Here is a 24,430-nt window from a genome sequence, read left to right as displayed (position 1 = left end):
AACATAAATAAATAAGAGAGAGCTGAATCTCCGTCGACTTTTCCCATTTCAATCAAGTGCAGGGATGGAAGCCAGACGGCACGGTCACATTCAGGGGTCAGTTCAGGCCATAGCTGGACTGGCCATCGGGCATACCGGGCATTTGCCCGATGGGCCGCTGGCGATTTTTTGTTTTTATGGGCCGATGTTTTTTTTTTTTTGTTTTTTTTTTAGGAAGGGTATATATAATGAAAGGTGTTGGATTGGCCAATTGGTCATGATCGACTCTGGGCTGGACCAATTACAGCCGAGGAGGCTGGCTGCACCCTCCCCCTTCTTTAGCAATCACGTGATTTTCGCGCATTGCATGCCGGGAACTCGTGGCAAAACAATCCAAGTACCGCATCAAATGCAAACATTTGCAGCACCGCAAAACGTTCATTCTCCGGTTCCAATACCTTCTTTTTTTTTTCTTTGCCGCACAAAAAAGGAATGTACAAAACAAAAGGAGAACAATGCCGGTCCGTACAAAGACAGTCTCGACGAAAAGACAAAGAAAAGATACGAGGAAAAAAATCAAAGGAGTGAAAGAGTGGACAAAAGACGTCAGCGTGCTGCCCAACTTTCACCACGCGCAGATTTATAATTACACGGTTCTTGGAGTGAGTGCATACACTCATGAACTTTAGTAACTTCAGGTCACTGCAACAAGCCCAGGTACAGTTTACCGACGGATGGGTACAGGACCTTGAAATGCACCGTGTAGAACGAAAGACTATTGCACATATCATAAGTTTACCAGTCTCACAAATCGTCTTCATAAATACACATTCATTAACAGTTTATTAATAGGACCTTTAAGCTCAACGGTAATTAATTAGTAGTGGAAATAATTTCTGGTAGTGTAACAGTGTTTATGTGGTATTATTCCACTTGCCACAAATATCAGTGTAATGGGGAAACAGCGCCCCCCTCTCGGTGTGGCTGGCTGCAGTAATCGCTGCCAGTCTGCCGTACGAGCCATACGAGAGGTGAGTTGTATTGTTCCGCACACAATATAGCTAAGTAGTACAGACACATAAAACATGTTTGATTAGCTGACGAGCACCGAGTGTAATAAGTGCTTAGTGGACACATGTCCAACACCAGTTTTATGTACTTTTCATTTGTTTATTAATGTGTGAAACTGTATGCTAAAGCGGAATGCTAATGAGATGTTCTGCCGTAGTGTGCTGTGCGGAGTGGTGTGTGGCGAGCCTGTGCACTGATAATACACCGTTGTTTCCATTCAGGTACATCATTTGTTGTTGCTGTTATTTTATTGTATATTAGAAATTGTAATATTGCTGCAGTAATCGCTGCCAGTCTGCCGTAGCCATACGAGAGTGTGCTGTGCGGAGTGGTGTATGGCGAGCCTGTGCACTGATAATACACCGTTGTTTCCATTTAGGAAATAAAGTGGCAACGATCGATCAGAGACTCCTTGTCTTTTTAAAAACACTACACAACGCAGAGTCGAGGAGTCTGTTTGGGCCGAACTGTTGCAGCGGGATGAAGCAGAAACCGGTTACAGTAGCATTACAGAAATGTAGCAGTGACAATAATATTGTATATTGTAATCGCACTGGACAATTAGTGATACAAAACAACTGTTTTATCCTGTGAATAAAAGTATATGTTTTTGTCAGTGTACCATGGTTATAACAGAAGCGAAACGCAATATTGTGTCAGGACAGTTCACTATTTATGCACAATAAACAAAGGAGCATAGCGCGACAATTTCTGTTCAGCGCCAGACTTGCTTGTAACCTATATCACCAATTATGTTAAGAAAAATGATGTATTAACTACTAAAAAACTCTGACCTTTGTGGGAATGCTTGGAGCAGACTAACATGTGAGCTGGAGTGTTCTGAGACGTTATATTTGGTATATCCAGACCATCCATCGGCTCTTACTTCGGAAACATGGCTTAAAAAAATTTCACTTCAACGACGTAATCCGATAAAAAAAAAAAACGATCTCTTTACCCGTCGGCTTCCTGTGGCTGTCATGCGACCGGCTATTGCAGTTAATAATAATACAACAGCTTCTTGCCATTTTTTGGGTTTCTTTTTATCGCTGTGTAACTGAGTTCAATTGAAAGCCTGCGTGCGCTAGTACCTCTTGCCACAAGTTCCCAGAATCCTTTGCGGTTTTATCCCTGAATGACGTCACATTTTCAATCTTTATCCTGGTGGGCCGGTCTCTAGTCAAAATGCCCGGGCCGATTTTTTGTCCCAGTCCAGCCTTGGTTCAGGCCCAATTAGAAAGCCCTCCATTGAAAACGGGAGTGATTATTTTTAAACCTTTCGAGTGTCTCTGCCTACTGGCAGACAAGTGGGGAACTTAGGCTAAGGAAGGAAGGGGGAGAAAAAAAAAACCTTTGCCCCCCCCAAACCTGCCTTTCTCCCCACACTGCCTGTCAAAATGCACAAGGTTTATAAACAGAGACAGACAGGATTAAAGGTGTAAAGAGGGAGGTCAAAGAGAGAGAAAGGACCTCCAACTCTCTCACTGACACATACCAGTCGCAGGCAAGCTGATGATCATCACCAAGACCACACTGCTATTGAAAAAAAAAAAAAATACAGCTGAGCCAGTAATGTCTGGGAGCTGGAACAGACTTTATTAATTATTATCACTCATTAAGAATTCAGGTAAAATGATAGGCACCACACTGGGGTGGAAAAAAAAGAGTGGGAAGGTGTAGAATGGGCTTGTGTTAGTGCTTCATATACCAAGGGAAGATTATCATGTAAATGGTATACTGTACAGTAAAAACCCTGCTTTTATAAATGATAGCAGCTGGGCCTCAGAGAGGGAGGGATGGATCCGAGCATAAGTGCTCTTCAGGGATACTATCCCTGCATTTTGTCTGCTACATCAAAGAGATGCAGCTGAAGAGCTTCCATTTCCATAGTTCAACACTGTGAGCTTCCTCTATGACATGTCCATAATGCTTTCTCCCTGACAACAGTCATGTGCATGTATGACAGCTGCACATGTTTGTGAAAGTGAATGGTCCTCTCCATTTTATATTGCCTTTCATTTCAGACATTCACAATTATTCTATTTGTGACCTGGGGAACACTTGGGAGGATTTCATTAAAACTCTGCTTGATAACACAATTCGTTTGATTAACTTAATGGCATCCAGCTAGTTTTATGCTCTACTGTTAAACACTTATTAACACCGTAACTTCCCTCATCATCCAAAGTGTAATTCCACATGGAGAAGTATGCATACCACAACAAAATTTCAATATTTTGGTGCCAATCCCTGTCATTTTCTCAAATGTGTGTTGACACTTATTTGGATTAGGATCAAAGGAATAACAACAACAAAAACACAGCTGGGTGGCAACTGTTGTAGTTCAGCATGCAGCATGCATGATTGGTGAAATTACATCCAAGTCAATTTATTCTCTTTCTACTTTAAACACTGTAGAGGTAATACGGTCGTCACTCGCAGGTCACATTGTGCAACTGTCCACATCAGACTACTTGTCTTCTGCTTGTCTAGTGCAGAGATGTTTAATTCTGTCAGCCAATTACAGGCCAGTGCTGTCAGCAGATTGGTGCTGAAGCTTCCTGATGAATGCACGCATGTCAGGGATATGGATGGGTTTCATCTGGAGTCTCTCCACACGTCCAAAGTGCACATACAAACACACGCATCCACACACTTCCACACCCTCAGACACACATCCTTGCTGAAAAATGTCCCCTTGGGACTCATACATCTCACTTTGTTCCACAAACTCACTTGGGCTCGTTTGCAGAAAAAAGCCTTCGGTGAGCATCTGCTGAACACAGTTGTGCAGGAGTACAGTCTTTTAGCTTGACATCAAAGTTGACCAGTGAGTGCAGCACTTAGCAAGTATGAGAACTCACTACAGATCAAATGGAGAAATTGTATGAATAAAAAAATACTGCATGGAAAAAACAGGCAAAAGTGGACTATAATATGCTGAAACTGGTTCCCACCATCGCTTGGATAAAATATTCCATGACATTCATAACTAGGATGAAGTGTTTGTATAACCCAAATAACTGTATTTTATCCTGCTTTCTAGGTGCTGTAGCTCAGGAAAGCCCTGCAGGGATGAACAGTCTCATTCTGCTACGTACAGGCCTGCTAAGAAGAAATATGGCTACAAACTACCACCAAGTTGGAAAAACAGTTCCTAGTTCTCCCGGAAATGTATCAAATCCCTTGACCGTCTCTGCCTCCTTGAAGATATTCTTAAAATTCCACTGCCAATGAGAACCCCGTTGAGATTAAATATTTTCCTATTCCTCCACTAAATTCCTCAGAAAGGGGAGATAGCCTAGATAATACAATTGTGCATTTAATGTGTAGTCTACCATTTCCATGCAGCAAACCTTTTCTGTAAAAGCTAGATTGATGCTCATTCTCCATCTGTAGTAGAGAGGATTAGCAGACGGGCTGAGGGAGTGTCTTATCTCACCTTGCACAGATAAATCAGACAGGGAAACAGCTCTGTTCATGCACTGCTCTGGAGAGCAGTAGAGAGGAGACACAGGCATTTGAACAGAAATGCCACACACAGCCTCGACACCAGACTGTTTGTTTAAAACCTGCTTTAAGGGTTTATGCTCTGCTCTGGCTGCCCCAAGGAGCGAGTGGGCAACGGCCGTAAGCTCTGAGGTTGTTTGGAATGAGCAGAATAGTCACCTTGATCTCATCTCTTCTGACAGTTTCCACACAACACGACAAAGAAAGCTTCCTGCTGAGAACTTGGCCTAGTTTTTCTATACCTGACCTGTTTCAGATATTTATTCTTTCTGTGGAATATCCTGGCACTCATTTGCATAAACAAAATCAGAATCTTTTACCCAAACAAGAAAATACCAAACTGACACGTGAAGCTTAGCGATGAAAGTCACACATAAACATCAGACAACACTGGGTTTACGTGCTCCTCAAGGTTGCACTAACATGTACCAGGCAACAAGAATTTCCATAGTACTGTGACTGTTATTCACACTGGAGCATGCATACTGTTGTAACACCTGCAAAGACTTTAATGTATGATTCGGTATCACAGAAAAATTGAATGCTGACATTTCTATTGTGTCCTGCATGCCACAGTGAAAAGCTACAGGATTCCTACAACTTTATGGCCAAAAAGGAAAACAGTTGATGTTCAGAATGAATATATTTCTAGGTATGAGGACAGCTATAAAAACATGTGTGTGTCTGGAAGACAAAGATGGCTTTATGTGGACTTGCCTCAAGGGGAAATAGCTGGACCCTTGTGCAGGATGAAGGGAAACTATATTTCAGATGCCATTCAACCTTGGAAAGCAGTGCTGCAGAAGTTCTTGTGGCAAAGCGAATGTAAGGAATTGACCATGTCTGAATGCAAGCAGTGTGTGATCTAATCACTGCAGCAATTTTTCATGTAGCATTTTCCACAGTCACTGCCGAGACAAGCCTGTGCTGCTCATTTGTCTCAAGACTAGGAGACACTAAATGGTGAATCTCAAAGCTAGCTGTTCTGTTAGTGTGTTAGCTGAACAAAAAGATCATTTCCACTCACAATATCTATTAAGCAGTGGGCGTGTATTTGAAAGCTCCCAAGCAAATTAAAATCATTGATCTGCAGAATTATCTCCACGACTGTTAATTAGATATTTAGTCAAAATTAAGAGATACACACGAAGGTACCAGGAACCTTGAAGGAGTCATTCTGCATAAATGATGAAATATGTGTCCCCATTGGCCTGAATGCAAGTGTCATTATGGTCTTTAAAGGATTTTAAATTTCATTACGAGTCTGCTTTAACAGCTGATTAGATTTGGAATGTAACCATGAGTCATATATGGTGAAATGTTTAGATTCTAATCAAGACTGATAGGGAAAATAAATTGAGCGTGGATGCAGAAAGTGCTGATAGTGCTTTCATCTAAAAAAAATCACCATCATTAATTTTTGCATATGAAAAAGTTCTTTGCCACAAAGAAGGCACCCTCATCAAGGTGACCTCTGGGGCGTGAAACATCAATGAATCAGGTGCAAGCCAACTGTTCTATTGAAGGTGGGAAGTTGAAAGGAACTTCAAAGAAACCATTAACAAGAACAGAGAAAAAAAGAACACTCATAAGAGTTGACACCAATCAATAGCGGTCTAGGAAATTGATTCCTATTCGGTTGACCAAAAGCAGTGCTGGAGGGGAATCTTTTTTCTGAGCCTCCACCAGAGCACGATGGCCACGCAGAGCATGAATTACATTTAAGAGCAACTTGCATTGTGAACAAACTTTGTGGCGCTCAGGGATGAAAGCCAGCTGTCAGGCCACTGTGGCAACTGAGTGCTTCACCACTGAGGACAGTGCTTGTTTGCCAACAGCAAATAAGCGCCTCTGGACCATTTAGTGCCATCTCTTTTTCTTTTCTGCAAACAAAAGCAGTCTGCCACTGAGATGACACAAGCTCTTCTCAGTGGCCGCTACACTGCCAGATCAAACACAGCGCTGTATGTGGAACGAGCCCAAAGCCAACACAGTAAAGAACTCCGAACTAACCACAGTACACGCATGCTACATACTGCCAGGCCAGCACAGAGGAATTTTAAGTCCCTTCTGTTTTGGCTCATTTGTCAACCCAGCATTTGCTTTGCATGGAAAAGTCTTCATTGGTCATGAAATAAAGTTCATGAGGCACCGCAGGGTGGTACCATATCGATGCGGAATCCTGCCTACAGTAAAAAGCCTAACAACAACAACAACAACAAAAATCTGTCAATTTTGTTGCTGTTCTCACATTAAGGGTGTAGGTTAAAAAAAAGGCAACAGTTCAACTGGTCATTCATACCTCAAAATGAGCACAAACACAATTGGTTGTGCAACTTTTTGTCATATAGAAAACTGAAAAACATTCACTTCTTTAAGCAGGGTTTGTTCAATTCTACTAACTAGCAACCTATCATTTCTCTCTATCCTCCCTGGTTTTTGGCTGCTAATTCTTTCCCCAAGCACTGTGCACTGTTGTGCACTGTTGACCATGACTGTAGTGGAGGCACAGATAAAGGTAAATGTACGACCCCAGTACGCCACTCCCAAAAGTTGGGACACTGCATAAAATGTAATCAAAAAGAAAATGCAATGATTTCAAATTCATAAACCCAAATTTTATGGGTTGTAGTAAATGTCAAAAATGTGCACCTTCCATTGCTCTTCTACACACAGAATCTACAGATTATTGACATGTTTAATCCTCAACATGCATGAATAAAAATAGTCTAATAAAATATTTACAGGCATAAAATCGTCAAAAGCTGCTGTGTTTCCAGAGAGAAGAAAAACAAAAACAACTATAAAAAATAAAAAATATGACTCGAGAGTGACATCAGCAACATATCTTAGCTGCCAAGTGTTTAAACAACTTTCCAAATGCAGACACATGTAGCTATAAACACACAAGAACTTATAAACAAATGTCACACAAACATGCATACACGCGCTCTCGGAGACATGCACACATTGTATGGCAGCATGCTTATAGGCAGAGAGTTGCCAGCTGTCTGAGATCTTGGAGAGAACAGAACACCACCTGTCCCCTTATCTTCCCCTCACAAGCCAAAAGAGACTCTCTGTCCAACTGGAGCCACCTTTTTCTACTCTCTCATCCCACGCTTAATGGCAGCCTGTCCGCAATTTTCTCCTCAATAGTTTATCTCTCTTTGTTGTTCCTTCCTATCTCTCCTTTTGCATGTTTGATCTCAAAGCAGCAGATACTGCGCAATTATTTAAAATCGCATCAAGGCTTCTTTTTTTAAGTGGACAAGAGAGTAATTTAAATGTTGTACCTGGTGGAGATGGAACCTGATGACGTTTAGATTTGGGCTTAGGTGGACAGTTTTGCCAGATGTTTCTCCTATTGTTGCCAGATAGGAATTCGGCCATCAGGTCAGTGTCGGTGTGTGTGTGAGACAGGGTGTGAGGTCAACATTTTTCTGCCTCTGTGTTTACATTATCTCACTCCTTCACCTCTCTCCTCGCTGTGCCATTGTTTTGCTTTTGCTTTTGGTTAGCTGAGTCTTTGGGTGCAGACAGATTGATAAAAGGCAGACTAAAGCATGGGCAAAGTCCAACCACAGCTAAACCAAGTTTTGCTGCTTTCTGTGTAAATAGCAGCCAATATGATGTCCTGAAAGAACACAAAGAGTAAATGTGATGAGCAACAGATTTTAGTCCCAAAATCAACCTTAATTGGGAAAGATGGGGTTGGGGGGAAAAAAAAGGGGAAAAAAGAAAGCGCTACAGAGCTCTTCCATAGTCTAAGTATTGATCTAGAGCACATTTTTAGTAGCAGCTTTGCTTGGAGCTTTTAAACAAGAGAGATTGTGTCAGTCTGTTTTGGTAGCTAGACGGCAGCCAGTCAAATAAAAGCAAAATGTGCAGTCTCCAGGTAACCAGCCATAGTAAGAATGTGCATATGACGGCAGCGCTAATGGGCCAGACTTCCTCCAAGGAACACACACACACACACACACACACACCTTCCTGCACCTACTGTACGCACATATACATACTGAACAAGAGCACTTTAGCCTGAAAAAAGAAAAAAAAAAACTAGAAGAAGAAATGAGTGATGGTTCAACCAGCTGTCTGAGAGTTATGGTCTGAATCATGGAGAGAGGCCAGGCTGATGCTTTTCAGACAACCTGAGGAGCAGTATAGCAGATGGTGGTCACCACTGGATAGCATAGCTAAAATTAACCCAACAGCTTAGCATGAATTAAGCTGGGCCTCTGGGCAGAGAACCTGCATCCCCTCAGGACTGAGGTGGGTGCTGGGTAGAAAGTACCAGGCCGATAGGGACCAAACTGCAGCTGAAGGAAGGTTTCACAAAATCAGCAGGGTCCTGTCTGTCTCAGAGCAGTTATTCTGACTCCTCTGAGGTTGAAAGTGAATTTACATAGCAGTAGTGAACCCTGGTTAATGTGATTAAATCCTGGCAACACACTGAGTGATGATTAACTTATTCTCTTCCCTCTCCATGCCCTTCCATGTTGCTTTTTGCATCTCTGTAAGACAATCAATAAGCTATTATAGCTCCAAACAGTGGGGTAAATTAACTTAGGCTTCCACCTGCAGAGTCGGCACTCTGGACTAATCCCATTGGCAGGGGAAAAACGCTACTGGATGCACAGGCCTGGTCTCAAGATCATGCGCTTCCACACTGCGATTACTGACATGACTCAGACAGCAAAGTAGCTTCTAAAGCCCAAACATTAAATAAGTTGCACTATAAAAGCAATGGAGTAAAGGTAAGGTGTGGTATAGTGCCTCTTAAAAGTTTTCCTTTCTCAAGAACAAGAAAGGAATAATGAAAGTGTTGAAAACTAGAATCAGTAAGCGTCCAATCCCGAGGTATTTTTAGGGGTTAAGGGAAGAAACCAGCTAGATCCCAACTGGTTATTGACAGCCTGTCTATCCGATCCATCAGATGTGAGCCAATCTGCTAAAGAGAACTAAGGCACCATTGACAGATTTGAATCTGATACTAGTGTAAGGTGGACAGAGAAAGAAACATAGAGAAGGCGGTGGGAGAGGGGGTGGTAGGGTAGGGAGAATAGAAATGTCACCCCTAAGCTTAACAACATCACTATGGTCATACAATACCATGCCTCAGTGAGTCACATGTCAGCTATTTCAAACTTACCCACAGCAACACTGACTACTGTTTGAATTTTGAATGGATCCTCTCTACTTTTCTCCTTTTACACATGACGTCTCCCGTCTGTCTTTTATCCAACTCTTTGCCTGTATATGGTTACACGGAGCTCCCTTTGTGTTGCTGCCACACCCTGTTTAGAAAGGTCAAAGGGGCACAAAGAAGAGGTGAGGGTGTTTCTGTTCTGTTCACTGCTCAAGCAAGCCACCCTCTTCTTCACGGTCCAAATTAGACTGTTAGATGTATATGTTTACATACCCTCCATCGAGGATTATTATGATCACTGCACATGTAATTAACCCCAAGCTGCACAAACAACATTCGCTGTGAAGCTAGTGAGCCAGATGCTTAAACATGTCAAATAAAAGCTTTCAGATACAACCTGCATAGCATTAGTTTGTTGCTGTTCCAGTTCATCCATTTCTTTTCATTTGCTTCATCATTAGTACACAATCACTGTGGTAATGGAGCCAATCCCTTCATTTGTAACATGACCTAGCATGTTGAATATCTGGGGCTTAGAAATGAACTGTTAGAATTACAGAAAGGTCAGAAGAAAAGAAAGCTTGTGGAAGAACTACATTGTGATAATGAGCATCAACTTTCATTCATACTGGTCCTATTCTTGGACACACTCTTGTCTATGTAACATGACAAGGAGAAACTAATTTTCTCCCAATTTGTGCCTTAATGATCAGAGTAGCTACCACAGCGACCAAGGGCGATTAAATGACAAATGAATGCCATCATATATCTCCTGTTTGTTTGTCACTGAGTGATTGCAGGGCTCTGGCTTTCCATAATCAGTAGCAAGAAGACTGCATTTCATTGGCAGTCAGATAGCACAAGGCAGATTATTATCACTGTTTGGGTCGACTGCTTAGTTCTCCAGCTTTTCCTGCCTGTCACGCTCCAGGCTCAGCAACATGCTACATTTTTGATAAAATTTCAGATGTCTTTTTTTCCCCCACTTTCCCCTCCCTTTCCTTCGCAGAGGTCGTGGAAATACACATCGGTACTTCAATCTTTCTCTTCTTATCAAGTCACAGGAGACAGAGCGAGAGAAAGCAAAACAGTGAGGAAAAAGGGGAAGGCGAGAAACACAGTGGGCAGGAAAAGAGGAGATAGCAGTTTAAGAGGGAATACATATCACATAAAGGCTCGTATCACACGAGTGTGGCATAAACACTGTTTTCTGTGCTATCAGTCCACTGAAGCTGAGCAGAATCAGCCCATCTGTGCTTATACTGCCAGACAACCACCTAACTGCCTCTCAACAGCCCAACAGAAGCTAGAAATCCACAAATTACACAACCAGTTCACATATTTGTGTGCTGTCCACTTGCCACAGTTTCCTGTCACTATAATTTATATTTAATATTTTTTAACCATTTCTAAAGTTTGTGAACATTACAGTTCAATGTAAAGGAAAAAAACTAGCAAAAAAAAAAAACCCAACCCTAACCCAAAACTTACAACTAAAAGTTCTTAAAGACTTATCAGTCTCATGTTATTTGCTTGATACATGATTCATTTGTATTTAACAGTGTATATATTATATTAGAAATATGCTTATTGTTGTTATTGAGGTTTATATATATCTTTTCTTTTCCTAAATGACCTTCTGTGTATTGTTTACATGATATAAATAAATGCTAGAAAAAGTCTGAACAGTCTGTCACATGTGCAAAATTGGTGTCTGTCTTCATGAGTAAATCACAGTATGAGACATTAGTCTTTTAAGATAAACACAAAAAATATTTACTATACTTTTTGATTTTTGGTGAAATTTTACTGGTTGTGTTTTTTACCCTAATTGTAAAACAAGCAATAAGTTTCATTCTCCCATTCATGAGAGAGTGAGAGTAGAGCTGAGGCTATCAATAGATGGTATGTTACACAGCGAAAATCCCTGGATCCTGACCTTATAGACTAATGCCTGTGCAATTTTAAAAACATTTTTCTCCATGCACGCTAGCCTTTCAACTAAATGCGAACACAGTTTTGGGTCAGTAAAAACTGACCCTTTGCAAAACTTGTTTAAGGCTGAAGAGATTCAGAAACTGTTTGCAATGCAGACAGGGAAATCTGAACTATCAGTGCTTCTGACTGGTCAACATAGCTTTGATGTTAGGTTTATATTGCCAGTGATTGGTTCCCAAATCTCTTAACAGCATGCTCTTGACACAGCTTAAGTTTTGAGTTATCGTATAGACAGAGAGCACTTGTGTGGGCAAGATTACATTTTAGAATAAAAATATTCGTGTACACTGGGGCAGAATGTGCCTCTTGAGCACACTTTCAAAACTTTGGCAAAAACCCCTAAAGTTCTGGTCTCCAAACCCCTTAATCCTCCCCAACGCCATCGTCTCGGATCGAGAAGCATGATAGAAGGTTTCAAGTGAGGGCTTAACCCAGGTTTAATAACCAGAGTGTGTCTGCAGAGCAGAACACCTCATCATATGACCAGACACCAGAATGCAGGCACGTATGAATGCGCAAGCCTCAAAGACATATGAACACTCATACGCAGAGACTCTCTGGCCAAAGGAGGGGCTCAGACCAACAAGAGATTACACCTACCAACAAGAGTAATACCCGACTCACAGCAGAAGAAGGGGAGATTAGATCTAGCAGCATGCATTCATCTAGTTCTCACCAGCACTGACGCAAGCTTTACCACCATATGGAATATAACTCAAAAAATATGGACACATTTTCATTAAAAAAAAAAAAAAAAAGAGCACAGTAAAATACACTTGCTGGACACAACTCAGTTTTTAAGAGTAGAGGAAGGGAAACTACTCTGTTATCAGTGCTGCTCCTAAGTGGTAGTACAGGACCACTGGTCTCAAGAGCTCACACACTTTATCTTATCTGTCCTAGACTAGCACTTCATAATGTTAATATCATACTTCACTATCCTGGGATCCAGCAGCTGTCCTACAAAACCTCCTGTTCTGCACTACAGCCAAAGGCGAGGATTACATCGAGATGAATAAGCAGTCACTGTGGCGACCGGGGGGTGAAAAAAAAAAAAAAGATCTGACGCACAAGAGTTTGGGGAAGTGTCCAAACACTCAGACAGACATAGCTGTGGGGTAGTTTTGCCTTTTCCAGAGATATCTGGGCAATGTCATCATATGTAAATGGACGGATTGCAAAAGCCATCACAGAAACAGAGAAAAGTGCTTGACGTGGACTCGGTAAGTCTGGGCTAGCTACCTCGTTAACAGAGACAAGTTATTTACTGCATGAATGCACACTGAGAGATCTGTAAGGCAGAAAGCGCCTCGTGTCAGTGTGTAACAGCTGTGTTTAGCACATCTAATGCGCTACACTCATTCTGTCTTTGTATATAGGGAGATCAAAGAGGCCAATATCTATCACACTAAAAAGACTAACCTAATATAAAGGAGTATATTGTCACCATTACAAAGTGCCTTACTCACCCAGGCTCTGTGTCTATCGTTTAATGGCGAAATTCTACTTGTGACAATCAGATAATATAGGTGATAGATACAGAGTGGGAATCAAATGGACTCTGGGTTCTCAGGTACTTTTGGAGGACACGTCCTGCTTGTCTCACCTGTCCCACTATGCTGTCAGAGATGGGTGGAGCATAAAGGGATTGATGGCACATTGAGCTTTACCCATCCCTATACACCTGCACCTCTAGTCTCTTTCACAGAATACATCACTAGACATTGTTCAGTAGAGCAGTGTACACAGACTGATGGAATTAAACATGAACACACACGCATACACACACACAGGAAATCTCGCTCTGTCGAAAGCATCATTCTTGTGTAAACCAATCCATTCATTCGAGTTTCTCTCACTCTGCAGGATGTGTGTTTCTCTTTAGGCTCTGTGCCCGTGTTCACTGTAAAACACCACAAAGCGCCTAAAACTCTGTCAAAAAGCTGCTCTGGCTCATATCTGCTGCTACTCTACTGTTTCCCATGGTGAGCAATTTCAGCGCTTGGCCTCCGATCGTGCCAGCAGTATTAGTTTTGGTGGGGGAGGGCTGTGTGGGCGAGGTTACGCTTGCATGGTTGCGAAAACCATGTTCCAAAAATCCCCAAATCACTGTGGCATTTGACACATTTTCACATGACTGAAAGAGACACTAGCATCTTCTCTCCTTCACCCCAGGTTGCCATCACTGCTCAGAGTGACAACTCCATTTTAGGGCAGTTATGTCAGCCAATATCTGCCAGGATGCTTCTTATGAATATTTAGTGAACATGGTCAAAGTTTTAAGGTACATATCCAAGTCACTAACAAGAACTGCATGCTAGTTCCGGGCTTGGTTGTGTATCACGGAAATTTTCATCTCAAAGGGGGACTTGGGTATCGACCAAGCATAGCAAATGGATACTCCAGGTTTAATTAAATGGAATGCATTGATTTATGCAAACAGCCTGAAGCGGCAAAGACGCTAAGTTCAACAGACCACACGTAACATGCATGATAAAAATTGCTCTATGCATATATGGCTATACAGACGACTAATTGAAATGCATGTGTTGAGCATATCTCCCCTGCAGAGGTTTCACAAAGACTAAGCTGACAGTTATGTGCTGTGGGGAGTGTAATTAGACAGTAACCAGTTGCTACCCATGTACTGCAATTTCAAAATTAACAACAGCGGACTGAAATAGGTTTGAACAGCAGTACACACCCTGGAACTATTTAGAACAAAATAAAAAAATAAACATGAATAATGAATCCAACATTTCATAGGCAACATGAATATTTTACTCTAATAGGAAATGGAGACTTTCTTTTTTTGAGGCAGCTTTGACAGCTACACATGCACACGCCATCGGGCTCAGAGATTGTGGACCGGGTCTGCATTCCAACATGAAACAGATTGGAGTGAAGGCCAAGGAGCGTCTGTGGTGTGGAGCCCACGCCTCAGCTGCATGTTGACTCACGAAGCAGACCCTGGCTGTGCCGTTTGCACCAATTTGCTCTGAACCTCCCTGAGACAAATAACTGCCACAGAGCTGTAACGCACTGCCTCCAGTCCACTGGCAGCTTGCCAGCACACTCACTGGTGCTACTGGTGGAGTAAGCTATCCTGTTTTTTTTTTCTTTTTCAAAATCAGTCAGCTCTTTTACCCTTATTCCTTTCTTTCTTCACCTCACAGTCTCATTTTGCTTCTCAAAGTTCTTAATATTTGCTGAGCTGAAAAAGGGGATTAAAAGAAGCGCGATACCCCGAAAATGATAATAAAAAAAGATGGATGTGAACAAGAAGTTGATGAAATTTATAAACCCAGACCTTCTGCACTATATTGCTCCTCTCGTAATAAGTTAATGAAAGGCAAAGACCATGACAAATAAATAATTACTCTGCCATCAGGCAGTGAAAGAAGCTGTTTCAGTCACAGAGCGTGTTCCATTTCAGTGGGCAGCAGTGGAAAAATAATCACAAGAGAAGAGATGAGGAGATGGGTAAGGGCAGTGGAGAAAGAAATGTTTGACAAAGTCAACTGGAATGTTTATGTTGTGTGTCAGGTGGAGAGGATTAGTCTGAAACGTTTACAATACAAAGACCCCAACTTTTCGATATTCAACAGATGTAGTACAAGAGATGTCCTGCAAAAGAGACAGGAGGGTCTTAAGATCAGTGGGAGGTGGCTTCTTTGCCTTTGGACTGCTGCATGCCAGCCAACTGTCCTCCACTCTGCAGATGACCCTCAGGCATGGCCCAGAATCTGTCAGGATCAACTGAGCCGCCTTCAACACATCTGACGCCCTGACCTACCCCTACTAATCAGAGAGTCGGTGAAGCCAGCTGGCTGCACATGGTGACAGAGATTTCACAGCAGCATTGAGATCAATGCGATTCTGGGGTAAACTTGGCTGAAAAGAGTTATATGCTGTGGACCGAATTCAAGTAAACATCCCTTTGCTTCTGTTGTTAGTGGCTGTAAAAAGTAAACCCTGCCTCTGGAGAAAGGAATCTGTGTGTGGATATGAAGCCTGCAGCCAACCCTGTGCGGTCAGCACTGTGCAGTCAGCCAGGCCACTACACAGCAGGCCCTGAGGTTATCGCCTACTCAAGTGGAGCAGTGTGCCGTCCATTACCTCACTGTACTATCTGCACAACCAGGAAAAGGGAAATAGCTATTCATAGAGCCTCTCAGGGACTCGTACACAGCATGGGTAAAACAATCTACTCTGACAGATCACAGGGTATATCGACGATTATCATTTTGTGCCTGTCTGGAAGTGATTACTTGAAAAATTATAACCATTATAAATGATTCTCTTACTTAATATATAAAAATTAATAAAGGTATTCATTTCCATTTTAGTGGAACAGTGGTAAGAAGATTCAAATAATTAACTTAACCCTTTAAAGCACGCTCCGTTCTGCATAACTATTTTTAAATCCCAGTAGCTCTGCAACCACGTAAGCCAGGGTAATAAGTTTTTTTTTGCATATGAAACCGGAGGAGTTGTACTTACATCTTATGCCATCAGCCTGTCCTAGGTCAGTTTCCTTCCACATATAGCTTTGCAAAAACTGCATAAAAAGCACTTGCAGCAACAAAAACATAATATTCCAGAAACACGCTTTGCCGATCTGATCAGCTGTTTGTAACACTTCAGCTCGAACTATCCCGTGTCTGCCATGACCTGCCCGAAACCGGAAGTGACATAATGTTGAGGAAATGTAGTTTTTTTTGTTTGTTTTTTTACCATCAGGGCCTTATGAGCCTATACTGGTGTTTTTAAAAGTTATGTTTGACTTTATGACTTTCTGTGTCGTTTCTGGGATGCTTGGAACTAAAATTGCACTGCTGGAAATGGTTTATTTTGATGCATATGCTGGTTTTTTTGCAAATTTACATTATAATATTTATTTTTCGTTTTTCCTGCACTATATAAAAATTGGTGTATTTCAAAAATAAAACTATGAAGACACTTAAATTTCCTGTGGTGGGAAACTATTTTGTGCAACTTTTTTGTATTTACAGTTTTGAGGGACAGGCATCTTAAATTTCTCTAACTAGAAATATATATTAAAAAAACTAAAACGATTTTCAATTTTTTTATGGTTTATTGCACTTTTTTGCAATTTATGTAATTACTATGCACTTAATGCATACATATTATTAAAATTTGGGCTGTAATGGTTGTATTGATGTATATCAACTTAAAATGCTCCCAAAAATGGCTCTACAGCATGTAAAAATATAATATAAGCTCTGGCGGACTTGGTTCTATCGTAGGTCTTAAAGGGTTAAGAAAAAAAAATCAGTTCTGCTTCTTCTGTTCACTCACATTAAAGTAATCTCAGAAACACTTTTTACTTTTACTTTCCCCTGCTGAGTTCAGAGTCTTGTTTGCTCAGTGTTTTGCAAAGAAAAAAGAAGAAGAATGGCATTTGAAGATTTATATCATGGAAAAATAATCATAATGTTTGAAATACTTTTAGTTACAATCTTGAACAAATGGTCTTTATCACCTGGCTGTTCTCAAGCACAAAGGCATTTCATTATTTGTCGCTGACATCTCTAAAGCAAAGAAAACAATAACACAATAGGCAAAGAATTCTATCTTAAGCTTGTCTCAATGCACCAAGCAAACATGATTCATGGTAAATGGCTTTGGGTTAAGAGGCTGAGATAGAGAGATTGTGGGCTGTACTGTACATGTGGTTAATGATAAACCAAACAAACTGGGCTAGCTCTCCTAGCTGGCAAAACAGGACTTGTTGAAATGTGGATTACGTTGACAATCACTGGTGAGCACAGGAAACTGTCAAAGCCAGGGTCTTAGAATAACATCACAAAAAAATTCATGTTTTCAGCTTTTAAAGTGCTTTTAAAGCAAAAATGTTAGAGAGGGAGAACGAGGCAAAGTAAACACAATTAAACCCATGACTTCCTTCTTTGGAGTTTCATTGGAAATTAAAAGTCTGGCTAATCCCTCAACTTAACCTGAGTGAAAAATTCTATCTACTATATTGAACTCATAACAGTATCATTATGACAAGCATCTGTAATGACAACAAGGGGTAAAAAAGGGTTTAAAACTTTCCTAAACCCTCATAAGTCAGATATACGTCTCAAAGTTTATTTACTCGGGAGTTTAAATGTAGCCTCGAAAAGAAATCTCAGAGTTTCTGAACTTTTTCTTTTGCTTTTCTTTTTAATCTCCAGGGTTCCATCCTGGTTGCTCCAACAACATAATTACATGTAGTTAAGCATGAACTGTGGAGAGGGGTGAGCGAGAGACACCAGCTAAGCGAGAAGGAGAGAGAGTGCTGGAGCACAGTGGCTTGTCATTATGCATCTGTTTGAACCTTATACAGCATAGACCTAAACTTGAGACTGAGCCAGTGGTGCTCTGGTCCTCGTGTTTCCCGCCAAGTATCTTGTTTTTCTACTTGAAGAATCCACCTCTGAAACAAACACAGCATATTGCCTACTACAAGGGAAAGATATTTTTAGCACTCTGGCCTATGGAAACTTGTAAGTATACCAAACTTAAATGGTCTTCCACTTTTATTAAATTGTGCAGAATTGTAATTTTTATGTTAGAAGTTAGTTGGGAATATATATATGATACTGATTCTCTGCAGCTCTTTGTCATTATCCTTACTTCTAAAGGAAGACCTTGACTCTCAGCTCTAAATCAGAGCATAGACAATACACTATAAAAACTTATAGTCTGATCAGCAGGCCTCGAAATGTCTTGGATCTATTGCGTCTGCTTTACATTTCAGGTGACAGTTGGGATAGAAAATATTAAAAAAGCAATCAGAGTGGGGAAGTTTTGTTACATTTGTATATTCCAGATATTCCACTAATTCAGCTTAAACTACACAGCAATCCCTTGACTGACACCTCATACCCAGTACCACAACAGCAGCCCATGCCCAATGCAGCAATGGCTCACATTCATTCACACATGCTCACATTCAAGCGCACACACCATTCTTTCTTTCCCCATCTTGATTAGATTACAGTGAGTGAGGTTGGTGACAGCCTCTGGGCACGCTGGAGGAGCGGTTGATATCTGAGCTCCTCAGCCTTCACTCTAGCCAGTCAAGAGCGCAACGAGATAATATATCTGAAGAGCTGACCTCACCAACAAAATCAGTCTTTTAAAGAATCATGGGAACAATTTTGTCAACACCAGTCACAACTCTTAGAAAACACTTAAGGTTTTAGAAAGACTTTTTTATTATTTGTCCTGCATTGCAAGCACACTGACAGCCAAATATTAGCCTTGTTAATGTGTCACAAAGGCCTCTTGTTGACCCTACAGATGCTTAATCCACTCTACATCAAAGCTCAACTGTCATAGCACAAGCAAAGCAGACAATAAAAAGACATCGCCGATTCTTCAATGAAATGAGTAGGAAGGCTCTTTATTAAAAGATGACTAAACACAGATGCAGCAATTGCATTCCTTTTGCTATAAAACCTCATATCTATCTCTTTGACAAAAAGCAGAGGTAGGATGAAAACAGAAAGGACATTGTTCCTATTGTAGCTCATGACCACCTACCAAGGGCCCTTTAGAGAAGCATTCACCCTGGAATGATCAGGCCACTCTCCCCCCCCAAGGCTCTGCAGGCCTACAGAGACGGCTGGGCCAAACACATCCTGCCCATCGCCCGAGAGATTATTCAACTCAATGAACACATTGAGCGCAGAAACACAGGAAGAAACTGGAGCCTGCTATTCAGCAACATCTGAACCCAAACTACTCTATTCACACCCCACACCAGAAAGTGGCGTGGGTGTGAAAGTGGGAAGACATGCTGCACTTACTGGCTACTTCCAGCGAGGCGTTGTGGCTCACTGCCTCTCCCAGGTAGTTGCGAGCAACACAGATGTAAGAACCTTCATCCGGTTTACTCCGCCGTCCGTGGACGATGCGCAGGAAGAAGAGAGAGCCACTGGGAAGAAGCATGCGCTGAGAACGGGGATTGTCCCTGTCCGTTTCCACCCGCTCTCCATCCTTGTACCACTCCACTGTTGGGGTTGGACGGCCCTCTGCTTTACAGTTGAGAGTTGCGGGCTCCCCTTTGGAAACAATCAGGTCAGAGGGGTGCTCCACAATCCGGGGTGGGGTGTCCTCTTGGCGCAGACGGGATCCTGAGAAGAAATTACAAAAGTGACGATTTACATCTGCGAGTCCTTATTTAAGCTATTTAAAGGAATGATAGGCTTGTTGTGGACTTTGTCTTATTTGATTGAAAAGTTTTAAAGGGTTAGTGCAATGTGGCTACAGTAGATGCATGTAAATTTTAGCAGCTGATGGTAGGCCACTTTAAAATACTTTTTTCAGTATAAATTTTAAACAGTTAAATTAATTCTACTTTACATATATAGCAATAATCAGTTCTTAAGTATTAAACATGCTGATTATTTTTAAATACAGACAAAATTTGATAGTAATAGATGTATTTAAGGTACTATTTGAGGTTGTGGTGATGAAAGAAGTAAAGAACACGTCTCCCCCCCCCCCCCCCAATAGCAGCTCCTGTGGTAAAGGTTAACATTGCTGCACCTTTGTGAGTGTCATTTCACAGATTGAAGAGCAGAAAAGGCAACGAAGGGAAAGGTAAACAAAAATATGACACACCTTGAAGGTTAAAAAGGAAATTAAGAGATAAAAGATAAGATAAAGGTGCCATGTGTAGCTTCATGACAGAAAAGGAGCAACAGCAGAAATTGCACTTTTGAAGAAAGACAGATGAGCCACAGCAGAGCCAACAGCAGTGCCAGGGGGTTAACACCCCAGTGCTATCTCTGGTCATTAATATTGCTCTCTGACCAGTCAGCTGTAGCTATCAAACCTGCTTTACATGCAAATTAGCTTCCTGTTGTTAATTCCTGAAGGGCGGGACTGGATGGCTGTGAATGCATTGTGTGGCTACACACAAAAGTGTGTTGTGTGTGTGTCTGTGTTACCAAGAGAAAGAGCTCTTCCCCTCTCACCATATCTCCCAGCATAGGCCTTTGGAGCCCATTCAGCACCAATTAAAGAGAGTCGGGTATAATTGGAGGCGCAGGCCTGCAATTAATTTACCCAGCATCCCGTGAACTTGCCACACTACCTCATTTATGTGCCATACACCCACCCATGTTACCCAAGAGAACTGGTGCTGAGAAGGCATCTTCTTGTGGTCGCCACATATTTTTGGTAAAGTCAGCATAATTAGTGACAGCTTTGTGGAAAGATAAATCACTTCAAGGCAAATGTGTACTTTGGTCAATGAGATATAATTAATCCAGTATCCCAGTGAAGGACATCACGATCCCAAGTCTTTTGAAATATCCCAATAGTAATGATTTTGACAGGTAAGGGCTGTGCGGACTTTTTGAAAATTGCTTGATTGATGAAAGAGACACTGTTAAAGAAATGGAGTTTTTATCTCAGAGGGTTGAGGCTTCTTCTGCACCTCATCATTCTTACATGAACCCTACACAAACACTGAAATGTGGCGTCAGCTCCTCCATTGGGACCCTGTTTGATGTTCATATGATTCTGCACACTTTTTTTTAAAATTATTGGTCACAAACTGCAGTGCTTGATTGCGGTGCTTGTGGGGAAAAATATTACAAAAGCAAACGAGTTGACTGTTTGCAGATTGCAAGGTTGCTGATTATTTTCTTCTCAGGTAATTTAAATTCAATGTTATTATTTTATTTAAAGCGCTTAATCTGGTGGAGGACAAAAAGAAAATCCTCCAATAACTTTTCCAAAAATGAAACACTTGGTGACACTTAACGTGAGCATTTGTTTAAAAACTGGAATTAAAATAATGATAATTAAATGAAATTCTGCGATTAAGATGGTAGCATATTAATGGTGCAGTGCAATAATTGTACACCACAGAGAACTGCAGTCAAAATGTACCCGTAATCAGTACTGTATCTGAAATTATTACACTAACGCCAGCAAAGCTGAAGTTTTATTATTTTGTGGCCACATGACACATAAGATAAAGTCACACACAGAAATCCCCACAATTCTGAAACTGTTTTGGTCCTGCACGTCAGACGCTCCGTGGGTATAAAAAACACATTTGTAGATTAAAGCATTTCTGAGAGTCGAACAGAAACAGATGGAGAATTAGAGAGCGATATATCAAGCCTTTAGCAAGAATGAATTAGTCCTCTATCTGGCACTGAATAAAGTTTATAAAAAATACATATCTCTGCTTTCTGGCTATTGAAACCATCTCAACCAGTACTAGGCTAATTAACCCCCATTTGTAACCTGCTCTCAAAACAGACCTTTTAACTTAAAGTCCATATGCTAATAAAGACCCAGCCCTTTGGTCAGACAGCATGGAGCTGCACTAACTTTGCTAGCATACACAGGCTGATTACTACTGTAGCAACTGTACCACTACCACCCCTCAGCAGACAAGGCAGGCTAATATGTTTTATTAAAGAGGACTTTGAAGAGCTCAGCCGCTATCTGCTCTGCCCGTTCCCTTCCTGATTTAGATAGCTTCTCTCTAATTTGAAATGGTCTGAAGTTTGGGGCCTTATGGGGGAACCATTAACTATTTAGATGTAGCACACTGTGAAGAGAGCTGTGCAGCAGGCGGAACTGTGTTTGATCATTGACTGTTTACTGTAGATGATTATGGCCGATCTGCATGATGAACATGCAGACTGATGATACAATATGAAGTGGGCCACTGTGTCCTGTGACAGAGAAGCTGGTGAGAATAATTGTATTAATAAATATTCAGCAGTTGAACTACTGAAGTACACTAATAAGTGTTTTGTGTGCGTTTGCTGAGAGGGTGTGCGTTTTGAGCCGTGACTGGGTGCACAGGATGTATCAGTTACACAATGCTATCATCCCTTCCTCGTCACGACTGAATTCTTTCTAGGCATATTTTGCTTGTGTGTGCGTATGTAGGCTTTGCCGTGCTGATCCCCGCAGACACTTTGAGTGACCTCTGTTACTTCAGCTCCATTACCCCTCACCAGGGGAAAGAGAATTATCCTGTCAAGGAACAAACACTCCCGTGCTCCCTTCTACAGGTGCAAGCTTTTAGGAAATGGAAGCTCACTTCACTCCTTCGATGCAGCACACACAGACGACCACATTTGAGACCGAAATAAGAGATGAACAGAGTGCGTACTTTCACCATTGCTTTCTCGCATTACTTTAAGTTGCACTCCCCTTTATTTCAAAGCGCTGCCCTTCCTTCTCCACTGCCGCTTTCAACCATCCTCCCCCCTGTTTTCTATCCCCCTTGTCACCCCCCACCCCACCCCACCCCCCCTCTTTGCTTCCAGACAGAGAATGCAAGATGAGCTAATGCAATACACAGCTTCACCAAAGGGAAGCTGGGACTTCTACTGCAAGGATCTGATCGATTGGTGCCTGAGGCAAAATTCTACTTCTCCCTTAACCGTCTCACTTGCTAGAGAGCTTTGTGCATCTGTCTTCTCATTTACTCACATAGGGAGACTCACACTACACAGTGTTAAACTATGCTTGAGGGAGTCTTTGCTCACTGGAGGTAATTAAAAAACAACAACAATGGAGTCAGAGTTTTCTCACTCATGAAAGTAATCTTAGTAACAAACAACAATCCCAATAGCAAAAGCGAACACAATGAATTGGAAAGGCTCATGCCAAACCACATTGCCACAAGGGTGCAGACCTAGACATTGACCCATATACTGTACGCATGCAAGGATTCATGAAGACCTCCAGGCGTTTGCTCACTCTAAAACCCAGACTCTTCCCCCCACTCTAAACATGGATAGACATGGCATAAGAATGAGATTTATGATGGTTCTCATGAAGCAAATGGCCATTATATCACTAGGAATATTTATGTGTATTGAGATTATGGCTACTAGCTTCACATGGATTCATCTATATGTCTTGGGGCTAAACTTCATTTTCACCATGCAACATGAGATGATATACTCTGACTTTATATTCCAAAAGATAATCATGCTTCCTCAATCGGATTAAAGAAATATGCTAAAAAGAGACAGACTACTTCCAATGAAAACAGCATAGTGAAACCTCAGGAGGGGACTATTTTTGCACTGGACTTGTAAAACTATCATGAGAGATGATATAATCAAATAAAGTCTCTTTAACTTTGCAGTGTAAGAATTTATTTGTTAATGTTTACTGCCAGTGTTAATCGCCCAGGTATCAACATGAAGAAGCAATAGAGTGCAACTGTACGGTAACAAGTTACAACTATTCCTAAGTCTGGGATGTGGCAATCAATCGAGCTAACTATTCTGACTTAAAATAGAGAAGAAGGCCCTCCATCGACCTTAACTCTCAGCAGCCTGAGGACAAGAAACCCCCCCAAAAAACACAAGGTTAGCTTTCGTAGAGACACGGGCCATTTCGTTAACACTTTTGCACTTTGAATTTAAAATGCAGTTGGAAGAAATCTAGAAAAGAGAAAAATAAATGAATAGGAAATAATAATAGAAATAAACAAAGAAAAAGAGACAGAATTAAAGAATTAAAAAATACTCTTTACTTCATAGCCTCAAGGATATACTTCTAATGCACTTGAAATAATTCAGTGTATATTTTTGGATTAAAACCATTGCTGACCAGATGAAAGTCCTCTGCTTTGCTAGTTATGTCCTTAAGCCTTTTTTAAATGTTTTTTTTTTTTTTTAATTTCATGTCATTTTATTAATTTGTTGGCTC

The 24,430-nt window shown here is 41.2% G+C and overlaps 1 protein-coding gene across 3 annotated transcripts in view; it reads right to left on the bottom strand.

The window, feature by feature from the left end:
- The window catches only part of robo1 (roundabout, axon guidance receptor, homolog 1 (Drosophila)), a 223,371-nt gene that overhangs the window by 93,735 nt on the left and 105,206 nt on the right, over positions 1-24,430 (bottom strand). For all 3 annotated transcript variants that reach the window (XM_085430530.1, XM_085430531.1, XM_085430532.1), the window contains one exon: positions 19,534-19,860. In XM_085430530.1, coding sequence (XP_085286656.1) covers positions 19,534-19,860 — 327 coding nt within the window. The remainder of the gene's footprint in view (positions 1-19,533; positions 19,861-24,430) is intronic.

This window comes from Copadichromis virginalis, linkage group LG14, assembly GCF_057382275.1.
Source record: "Copadichromis virginalis isolate Kocher_CV1m ecotype Utaka linkage group LG14, C_Virginalis_male_GT1.1, whole genome shotgun sequence".
Taxonomy (NCBI): domain Eukaryota; kingdom Metazoa; phylum Chordata; class Actinopteri; order Cichliformes; family Cichlidae; genus Copadichromis; species Copadichromis virginalis.
Note: the sequence above shows the minus strand (reverse complement) of the source record. Positions and strands in the feature narration are given on the sequence as shown.